Here is a 10,742-nt window from a genome sequence, read left to right as displayed (position 1 = left end):
GCTCGCGATGCGGTGAACGCGGCCGAGGAGATGAAAGACATGGTCTATGGGAAGTAGCTCACTGTGTCGTCTCGGTTTGAATGAGATTATTCTCTGATTCACTGGTAATTTTGATCCCGTAATCAGATATTTGTAATAATCAAAAACATATTGTCCACTTTGCTTGAAATTATTCTCTGGTTGGACGGGCAAAGGTGTAGTGGATCTACATTTTTGTTGTTTTCTGCACTTTTACTTTTTTTGCTGTCTTCAAATTGAAGGTGCACCCGAGTTTTACTGAACTATCAATACCAAAATGCATGTCGCCACTACGACTTTTGAGCGAAAACAACAGGCGGCGGACAACAGGACACACCGGCGCTGGTGCTTCTGATCATAAACTACCGACAATGCCTTGACACTGAGTCAAAAGACGTGTTGTGAAAAGTGAGCATTTACATGTAATGAAAGTAGATATGATAGAGCAAAATTAAATGTGTCGTGAGAGCGTGCAGTTCTGATCACGCGGTAAGTTTACAGCTGTAATAATGTATAATCCAGTGCTTATGATCTTTTTCAAGAGTTAAGGTTTGAATCTAATGAGCAGTTCTCAAAAAGCCTTCAAACTTGAGTACGGGGAATTGTTTGTGAGTTGTTGGTTTTTCTTCCATTGATTAGCCAGCATATTTTCTTCTGCGCAAAACGTTCCAACTCACACTTATGCAGGAGCCTCCATATTTCCTTGCTCTCGACACCCAACCATCCATACTGGGTCTTCCTAACATGTCACCACTTTTTCACAATTTAAGATACATTAATCTTTTCTGGTATACTTTGAAGTATAATTTTGCAGGCCTCTACGAGCTCATATGTGGAGGCCTACGAAGGTAAGTGTAGCAGCTGATATTTGATCGATTTGAGCATTCTTTTCTCTGCCATCGCAGCTAAGATTAAATTATCAGAGATACCGACATTTTACTGCATGCACGCAGCCCATAGAAATACGCGCTTGAGGATCAGCTTTGAGCATTTCTCCAACTATGTCGCACAGCTGAGGTGATATGGTAGACTCTTTCATTACTATTTCAGCTTGAGACCAGTCCAAACACAACGAGTCCAGCAACAGCAACGGACGCTTCTCCCGAGTAGCAGTTGTGTACGGGTGTTTGCCTGTCAGAGCCTGAAAAAGCACAATACCGAGACTGAAGACGTCCGTCTTGGGCGTGGGTGGGACTAGCGGATCTAGCACACGCTCCGGGGCGACGAATCCAGGAGTGCCGGTCATTTGCTGGTTATGTTGGACGTCCAGCAAATTGTAAGCCGCTCCGAAGTCAATGAGCCACACACGAGAAAGATCAAGTGAAACCATCACGTTCTCCAGGTTCAAGTCACAGTGCACAATACCCGACTGATGGACTGTTTGCAGTATCTCAGCCAGACGTGCTAATAAGCGCCATCCTTCCTCTTCACTAAGCCTTCGACCATTGTCTCGTCGACTTTGGCGTAGAAATTGCAATAGCGTGATCCCAGGCAGCTGAGGCATGACCAGAACAATTTCTTCTGCTGTTTCAACGACTCGAGATCCTGCCATTAGACTCAGATCTCGAGCAGCGCACGAATTATACAGGTGGCGGAGTATCTGTAGTTCGTGACATGCTCGCTCATCGTTATTTGTTGCGAGCACTTTGACGACAAATCGCTCTGAGGAATGCACGTGCTGCACAATGCGGACATTTCGTCGTTGAGATCGATTTATTTCTAGCTTTTCTGGCCGGACATCTCGACTCCAGTTTGCATGATCCAGCGACTCTCGAATGGTTGAGCACCAGATATTTGCATCTGCAGTAGTGGCAAATCGAATCCGTAAGCGAAAATCAGGCAACCCTGCACTCGTTCTTGGGCTTGACAGTTCAATGCTGTTACCACGATTGGAGCCAGCAGAGCCGATAAGGTCGCAAATGGTACTTAATAACAATGTGTACGTGGTCTCCGCTTGCACTTCTGAAGCGTTGAATGGGGCTGCAGTTCTATTCTCAGCATAGACAGCAAGAGTGGGTTTCGCCCCTGTGCGCAGCACGATGGTGCGTTCTTGGAATCGATTCAGCCTCAATCTCGAGCCGAAGAGCACGCAAACTCCTCGCGCTACGTACTGAGAGCGCAGAATCGGGAGCTCTCTACCGGTGCGAGAAATACCTTGAGCTTCTGACGCTCGCCCAATGACGACGGGATCCGCATTTCCAGTATTACTGCCAGCAGGAGACGATAATATAGAGGAGACCGACGCAGAATGACGACAGTACGGATCTTTTCCATTATAAGTGACTGCTACCAGACACTCGGCGCATTGGACACGGATCTTGGTCGATTGGTGGTCTACAGGAGGCACGCGGGACAACATCGTTGCCGATGATGCGTTGGCGGTAGATGTGCAATGCTGCGAATGAGTGTTCAGACTGAACTTCAGTGGACGTTGCGCTCGTCTTGCAAAAAAATAGAGCACGCCAAAAATAAAGATACCCGAAAATAGATGCATCGAAAAATCACTGCTCTTGTCCTAACTTATTAAAATACTTGACCAAATGAAACGACCGTCGACGCTACGAACGACGAGAAGGCGTCGATGACCGTACGCGTCAATTCAGAACGGCTGTTTCTACTTCGTTTGCTAAAAATGCTGCCCGATTGCAGGATCGCCACGAAGCAGCACTGAGGCACATCACTGATGTGACATCAGTCATGGTAAGGTGTCCAGGCCGGAAGCTCACTGGATGCTGCGCTGTGTCGGCTACTTGAGGTCACCGTGATCTTCGAGGTGCTTTGCTTGTGAGTGGCTCAGTAGAAAAACGAAACGCGTGCGATAGAAAACTCCCCGTCGTCTTGTGGTGTTCTCATTACTGTACATCAAGTAGGCTTTTCATATTAAAGTGGGAGCGGCGCTTTTATATGGGTTACACGTACCTCTATTCTAATTGAAATTTCGTACCGCACGTGTTTTCAAACCTGGTGATAAGGACAAATATACGAACCTCTCGAAGGAACGAGTACGCTTTCGTGTGCGTGGCGATGACACTCATCAAAGAGTTCGGTCTTGTTGTATTCTTTTTCATTTCTCGATGAGCTTTGCACGTCAAGACATAGAATAAAACGCATACCGCTGTTATTACTTGTAGATCGGTGTACTTAATTACTTCGTCGCGAGCTTCAACATTGTTAAAACTTGGCGCTGTTGTCACAGTTAAAAGATTTAAGAAACTCAAATGCTTCACACACAAAAATCATTTATCTGCTTTCATCAAGCTCCATAAAAGGCTGCTTTTTACTCTATTTAGCTATAATAGATTTAATTGTACAATCGCCAACTGTAGCTATCCGCCTCAGCCAGATGAATTGTATCCATAGTCATTGTTCATTCATCTCCATCAAGGCATTCGGTCGTTCTGCTAAATCTGCTTTATAACGTCGACTCAGCAAGCCAGCTTCTCCATCAAGTAGTGTAGGCTCGAAGGTGTGTTTCTATTCATGCACAAAAACTGGTGCATTCTGTAGATACCATCAGTCTCCCACACACTTTGCAAAACTGGAAACCTTAGAGCAAGGGATTCATAAAATCAAGACCGAGTTTGGGCGTGAAAAATCTGAGAAGTGCCGAGGAGGGGCAGCGCTAAATGCTACAGGAATAATCCTATCTTCAGCATTTCATGACGGTCACACGGATGCAGCAACTATTCTCTGCATCAAAGAGGATGTTGGCCACCATAGGGCGCTAGTCGCATTGCGCATCAAGCATTACATGTACAGTACTAAGTAATACTTAAAAGCAAATTCCAACGCTATTCCGCCCTTTTGTTTAACATGAACAATAAAGCGAGGGAGTGGGATTCAAGCTAAAAACGCGAAATTGCGTTTTTCAACGCACCTTTTCTCGCTCCTGATTGGTCCATAAATTACTGCCGTGCCACCGTTTTCGGTCATAATCCAATTGGCTCCAAGGAGCTCAAGTCGAAGAACGCTACACATTCACAACTGCTCGAGATGGTGTACTCGTCATCGACGCTGATGGCGAGCGTCGTCTCTGCGGCACTCGCAGGCGCCGCAATTGGCCTCATACTGGGCGCACAACGCATCCCCACATGCCCCAAAGAAGGCTCGCACCATGGCTTGATGCGGCGATTTACGTGTCTGCTGTGCCGCAAGAAGAAGAAAGGATTTCCTAAGCGACTGATCCTGGTGCGCCACGGCGAATCCGAGGGCAACATCGACCCACTACTGTACGGCCGCGTACCTGACAACGCGATGCACCTCACGGAGCTAGGCTACGAGCAGGCCGTAGCGGCTGGCGAGTCCATCAAGAAGATTGTTGGGAACGAGACAATGGTGCGAGATTTATTGAGCTTAAATAACAGATAGCATGTGCAAACTAACTTTGTTTCTGTGTCTGTTGCAGCGGTTCATTGTGTCGCCATACGTCCGAACGATCGAGACATTTTGCGGCATCCTTAAGGCCTGGGGCTTCGAAGGCAAGTCCATCCCGTGGTCAGAGGAGCCTCGTATCCGTGAGCAAGACTTTGGCAATTTCCAGGAGCCCACGAAAATCCGCGAGTGCAAAGCTCAACGTCGTCGCTTTGGCTCCTTCTTCTACAGATTTCCAAGTGGAGAATCTCCTGCTGACGTGTACGACCGCGTCTCGAGCTTCCTTGAGTCTCTCTATCGCATGTTTGAGAAGTCGTCCGAGGAGAACTACGTTTTGGTGACACATGGTGTGGCTATCCGTGTAATTCTTACACGCTATTTCAAGTACCGCATCAGTGAGTTCGAGCTGCTCCAGAACTTCCACAACGGCGAGTTCGTCGTGCTTGAGTTCAACGAGTGCCAAGGCAAGTTCATGCTCAAGACGATCGTGTCCAACCACGTGCAGATCCAAGATGACGGAAATGTGTCTGTGGAGACGGATGAGACTACGCAGCTGCGTATCCACCCGAGCGACACCATGTCGTCCATTCCAAGACCCTATTTGACATCTCCGATCAATCACTTCCGACACCCGCCGCCGCCATCTCCACCCACGTCCAGCACCATGTCGTCGCCCAGAAACGAGATGTTCTCGGCGTCTCCCACGTCGACCAGCACGTCCAAATCAGTCGATTACTCCTCGCACATGCGTCCTCCGCCGATCACCGTCAACGAACCCATGCAGCGTGGTATGCAGTGATTACCAAGGGAGCCAGCCAAACGATGCAAATTGGGAGGAAGCAGACGAGACGGTCACGTATTTAAACAAACATGTTCATGTCTCCTACGTTTACTCGTTTATTTAAAAATCCCAAAAAGATTCTGAAATTCAAAAACATTTCCACGATCTAATTTTACACGTAACTCGGACAAATCCAAACAGTCTTTCACCTTTTTTTTTAAGAAACTTTTTTACGCTGAGGTAGCCAACCAGAAATATTGAGCGACTTTCTTATATACAAGGGGTGCAAAAGGATACTCCAGTAGTTAATTATGTGTAGATTTTTTAAAACAGTACAACACTTGCAACATTAAAATGCTGCAAAATGTAGCAAAACAAATATCTGTTCAATCTCAATATTCTTTTTTATAGTTTTGCCACGTGGAGACCCAACTATTTGCCACGTACGAGCGATGTTGTCAACGCCGGACGAGCTGGTGCCGCTGCCGGCGGAGCTCAAGAAGTACCTGCTGCAACTGACGCTCATCGGCGTCGTCAGCTATGCAGCTGTAGCATTGTTGATTCCCGTAGTGGGTCGCCGTATGCCTGCCAAGCTCTCGGGAAAAGATCTGTGCAAACGCGGCACTCCAGCAGGAGATATCCCAATGTGGGTGGAATACTCTCTAGACGGCCAACGCTCTGTACTAACCCGCTGTATTTCTCTACTGTATACAGCCCAGAGGCACTCGGTATTGTGTCAGGGCTCCTGTACGTTGCTGCGTTGGTCGTAACGGTACTCACAGTGGTGGACAACGCCGACGTGAACCGCATGATGGCTTGGGGTATCGTCAGTATCCTGTCTATGATCCTACTGGGCTTCACCGACGACCTATCGGATCTGCGTTGGCGTCATAAATTGCTCTTCCCACCGCTGGCTTCACTGCCTTTGCTCATTAATTACGCTGGACTCACAGCCATCGTGCTGCCCAAACCGGTCCGCTTCTTGTTCGAGAAGGACACTTTGCTATACACGGTACTAAACCCCGTTGTACCGCTCAGTGACGGCGGTGAGATCGCCGAGCTCGGACTCTTTTACTACCTATACATGGGCATGATGGCAGTGTTTTGCACCAATGCAATTAACATCTACGCCGGTGTGAACGGTCTGGAGGCAGGACAGTCGTTCGTGATTGGCGCCGCTGTCGTGGTCCAGAATGTGTGGCAGATTCTGCTCGGCCACGACAACGAGCACTTTCACTACCTCTCGCTTATGTTCATGGTTCCGTACCTGGCGACGACACTCGGTCTGCTCAAGCACAACTGGTACCCGTCGCGTGTCTTCGTTGGAGACACGTTCTGCTACTACGCCGGCATGACCTTCGCCGTGTGTGGTATCCTGGGTCACTTCAGTAAGACGCTGCTGCTCTTCTTCCTACCGCAGGTCCTCAACTTCCTGTACTCGCTTCCACAGTTGTTCAAGATCGTACCTTGTCCGCGTCATCGACTGCCCAAGTTCAACGCGAAGACTGGTCTACTGGAGCCTTCCACCATCACACCCGAGTCCACTCGATCCAACTACACGATCATCAACCTCTTCCTGGTTGTTTTTGGCCCCATGAAGGAGAACCACCTCGTGCTGGCGCTCCTTTCGTTCCAAGTACTGTGCTGTGGGTTGGCGTTCTACATTCGCTACGGGATCAGTGGCTACTTCTACGACTTTGTGCAGTAGAGTACAGTAGATAAATTGATCTTTTTTACTGCATTTTTCAAGAAAAATCTCCTCCTTCCGCCCTTGTCAACACTTTTACCAAGTGACTTGCGACGCCGGGGTGATCACTTCATCTCGGATCTTCAGAATGGATTTCTTGGGCGTCGTCGTCTTGTTTGGCATAGGCAGAGGCTTCGGTGGAGCATTGTCATCCACCTCAGCACTCGTACTTAGTGAATTGTCCGTCGATCCTCCTGCTGCAGCGTTGCTCCCCACATTTTTACTGCGAGCAGTAGCGAACAGATCGCTGACGGGAATATGCTGACTAAATTGCATCAGCTGAGGCTTCCCAAAGACCATTCGTCCCTGAGCCACCCCGTCCACCTTCTCGTCATCGTCTCCGTCCTCGTGCTTCTTCAGCGAATCCTCGTAGTCACGGTTGATTTTCGCAGCCAGGGACTCAATTACTTGCGTTTGACGCACTGGACGACGCATATTCTCCGAGCCCAGAGAGTTAAACTGAGGGAGATACACCACCACTTCCTCGCCTGGATCTAGTTCTGGCTCTGCAGTTTTATCTGTTCCTGTTCGCAAAGCTTCCAGACGCGCCGTCTCTTTCTGCAGCGGAGTTAACTTGGTCGGTGGACGTGAAGACACGTGCACTTGTCCATTCGTAGCGGCTCGGCTAATTTGTGCTTGCTGCTCAAGAAGCAGGTCTCGAGCTGACCGATTGAACGAGCGATTCATCGCTGTTCTCGCCCACTTCTTGATGATCCATTGCGCCAGATCTCCGTACACCGGCTCGATATGACTCGTCGAGTGGCTGAGCTTCTCGATTCCTCTTAAGGTGCGCGCAATGTTCGTCTTTCGGAGATGCTCCTCCTTCACTCCAGGCAGCATCGCCAGCACTTTCATGACCAACAACGAGGCGGATCGCGTACTCTCGAGACGAAACCAATGCGCCAACATCTTCTCGAGCGCTTGCAGTCCATCAGCTTCCACAAACGCCTCCAACGCTTTCTTGGGCTACGTCACCAGAGAAGTCAGTTAGTAAATAATAACTCTTCTTTGAGCTGGACGACGGGCCTCACCTGGAGATCCTTGTTGTTGAAAATCACTTTTTGCTTCTCCGAGCAGTTCTTGGCCACCTTCTTCTGGCTTAAAATGATCTTCAGCACCTCTCGACAGATCGTATACGCCGTCTTGCGACTGTCAAACTTCTGTGTGTTCAGTGGTCGCTCCTTCTCCTCTTCAAAATGATAATGATTCTTTTTCTTCTTCTTTTTGGACGATGACAATGACTCCGCTCCGTCGGAGTCCCCCGATCTCTTCCGCTTTGGGTCTGCTTCCTTGTCATTCTCTTGGATGTTCCGCTTGACCTCCTCGAGTGTCATATCTGAGTACAGACCGTCAGAGAAGAGCACCCGGAACCTCTTAATGTCTGCAAAGTATTGTGTCACTTGGCCTGAGCTCGTGAGCGTCTTGCCCTCGTAGCTGGTGGAAGTCTTCGTCACAGTGGCTCCTAAATACTGATTCGGGTCCGATTCCTTCTCCTTCTGACGCTGCTCTGCCTCCTTCGCCTCCTCTTCGGCCGACTTGCGGATGACGAATTGCTCCGTCTGGCTGGCATTCAGCACATCTTTGTGGTCGTCGCTGTACACGAGCGTGTAGAGCCCGGTATCCGGGTCGAACGCTTTGATCTCCCCCGTGCGACCTTCGACTGGGTTAGCCACCCGCGTACCCAGTGGGAAACGCTGCGGCTCACGCATGCGGACCTGGTGACGGAGATAGGTACAAGAAATGAGGAAGAAGCAGGAGTCGAGAGACAGAGGCTACGTACCATGGCGAAAAAAACGTTGCTTTTGAGCGAAAATGAAAGGCTTCAGAGAAGTACAACACAATTTTTAAAGCTCTTCTTAAAAAGATTAATTAGAAAAAATAATTTGTTTTAATATTACAGGCAATCCCCTCGATAGTCATAGCGTCAAGATCTAAGCCGCGTATTGGCTGAAAATCTGTCCTGTTGCGCGACAGGCGATCGTGCGTGTTCATACAGACCTCTTCCACGAGCTAGCCAGGCCATCAAATTCTGTCCGCTCTGGACCACAAGCAGCGATATAAGCGTCACAAAGGTTTTCTCCTTCCCTCGACCACCACCACATCAACACGCCAGCACCTCCAGCAGATGCCTAGACGGACCTCGCAGTAGCAGCATGCAGTGGCTTCTCCAGTCGACAAGCAACCCCAATGTCAGCTCACAGCAGGGCGAAACAAGCGGAAATCAGCAGCAGATACCGGCGGAGACAGCCCGTAGCAGTGTGCCAAGCATCTATGAGCCTAGTGGTTATGGCAGAGTCTACATGGATGCACTGGACATGCAGAGCGGGCTCCATGTCGTTGCTGACGCAAAGGTGGCGAAAGCCTACCGTGAAAACGCTGAATACGGATTGTTTGCCCTATTTGTGACGGCCACGTTTCGCCACAGTCTCCTGGCATGGACATCAGATGTTCTTACTGCTAGAGGCCAGTTCAAACTTACTGAGAGTGAATTCAATGCATATTGCGGGCTTGAAATTGCAATTAGTATTTGTTCGCCGAGTGATATTGCTGAGTATTGGTCTGACAGTCGTTTTCTTGGTCAAGCTGCCTTTATAGATACTATGCCGAGGACAAGATTTCAGAATATCCGATCCGCGTTACTGTTTCACCCTCCGAACGACCCGACACTCGATGCGCTCAACGAATCCAAACAGACGCCGCGAGAGGAGGCTTGACATGACGTTATATACGTGGCTGCTGGATATGGCTACAATAAATGTTTTTGCGCTTTTGAAGCATACGACAACGACAGCCTTGACACTACGCAAGCTCAAAAGAAGAATTGCGGACACTCGGACGCGCAATAAGAAAGCGCTTCGGCATCAACAACTTCGACGCAAGAAGAAACGCCAGCACGAAACCGTGGATGACGTTGTGGAAGCGCACGCGTCGTTGCATATTATCACACCCAACTCGACCAAGCACAGCAACGGCAAGCTCACGTGCTATCTGTGCAGTCTTAGAGGGATGTCAAAGGAAGCAAGATATGGATGCACCAAATGTGAACGAGGGTTTCACGTAGAGTGTTTTAGCGCATTCCATTACCAAGACGTCTTCAAAGCGCGTTCGCACGGAGTTCACGAAGCGCTGGACGCGGTTTGCAGCGCGATGACCGATGCCCCTTTAGCATTTACACGAAAACGAACCAATACGTCAATCACAGGCGTAGAATCACTAACGCTACCTTCCGCTTGATAATAAATTTACGTTCTCGGCATCCGGCCCAATCGTGTGCAATTGTCGTTTGACACACTCGGGAACGTCCCCTTGCATGCTTCCACTTTTCTAGTACAAATACAATCGGCACAGTGCCTGGCGGACAGCACGGTTACCTCGCCGTCTCCGCGACAGCTTGACTTGGAGGCGACACCCGGCCTCTTGAAGCTCGAAGCCGTACTGCTTCCAGTCACACACAGGTGCTCCGCACCAACCGCACAAAACCTCCGCTTCGTCCATGGTGTGGAGAATGCTGTAATGCATATTTTGAGGGGGATTTGTTATGAGAGGTTGCGGCTCTTTCCTGCGCTCTCACGATTGGTTCAAAATTCCAAAATTCCGTGCTTTCATTGGTTTTAGTAGAGGACTCTGTGGACCCCTAAAAATGGTCTGGTAGTTAAAGGGTTAATCGGGATTCCTATCGCGGGACTGCAAAAATGTTGTGCCAAAGTAAATATCGTTTTGTATGCTACCAATTGAAGTATTATGATAGGCTAAAAGAAATGTAAATCAGCTCTTATTGGCTATGACAATAGATGCACTCACAGCCAGCCAAAGGAAAAGAGGCTA

The 10,742-nt window shown here is 48.9% G+C and overlaps 4 protein-coding genes across 4 annotated transcripts; 2 read left to right on the top strand and 2 right to left on the bottom strand.

The window, feature by feature from the left end:
* Window positions 1-469: 469 nt before the first annotated feature.
* Window positions 470-2,214, bottom strand: PITG_17024 (uncharacterized protein; the record flags this gene model as incomplete). Its single annotated transcript, XM_002897183.1, has 4 exons — window positions 470-519; window positions 1,177-1,542; window positions 1,903-2,043; window positions 2,130-2,214. 4 exons carry the CDS (start codon window positions 2,212-2,214, stop codon window positions 470-472), a joined length of 642 nt encoding a protein of 213 aa, XP_002897229.1.
* A 1,797-nt stretch (window positions 2,215-4,011) lies between these two features.
* On the top strand, window positions 4,012-5,188 carry PITG_17023 (phosphoglycerate/bisphosphoglycerate mutase; the record flags this gene model as incomplete). The annotated part of the gene is made up of 2 exons (XM_002897182.1): window positions 4,012-4,353; window positions 4,424-5,188. The coding sequence occupies 2 exons, from the start codon at window positions 4,012-4,014 to the stop codon at window positions 5,186-5,188; spliced, it is 1,107 nt and encodes a 368-aa protein (XP_002897228.1).
* A 422-nt stretch (window positions 5,189-5,610) lies between these two features.
* Window positions 5,611-6,878, top strand: PITG_17022 (UDP-N-acetylglucosamine-dolichyl-phosphate N-acetylglucosaminephosphotransferase, putative; the record flags this gene model as incomplete). Its single annotated transcript, XM_002897181.1, has 2 exons — window positions 5,611-5,816; window positions 5,885-6,878. The coding sequence occupies 2 exons, from the start codon at window positions 5,623-5,625 to the stop codon at window positions 6,876-6,878; spliced, it is 1,188 nt and encodes a 395-aa protein (XP_002897227.1).
* A 259-nt stretch (window positions 6,879-7,137) lies between these two features.
* PITG_17021 (uncharacterized protein) lies at window positions 7,138-8,700 on the bottom strand (the record flags this gene model as incomplete). Its single annotated transcript, XM_002897180.1, has 4 exons — window positions 7,138-7,164; window positions 7,341-7,883; window positions 7,949-8,632; window positions 8,698-8,700. The coding sequence occupies 4 exons, from the start codon at window positions 8,698-8,700 to the stop codon at window positions 7,138-7,140; spliced, it is 1,257 nt and encodes a 418-aa protein (XP_002897226.1).
* Between the last annotated feature and the right edge of the window lie 2,042 nt (window positions 8,701-10,742).

This window comes from Phytophthora infestans, genomic scaffold (genome assembly GCF_000142945.1).
Source record: "Phytophthora infestans T30-4 supercont1.47 genomic scaffold, whole genome shotgun sequence".
NCBI lineage: Eukaryota > Oomycota > Peronosporomycetes > Peronosporales > Peronosporaceae > Phytophthora > Phytophthora infestans.
Note: the sequence above shows the minus strand (reverse complement) of the source record. Positions and strands in the feature narration are given on the sequence as shown.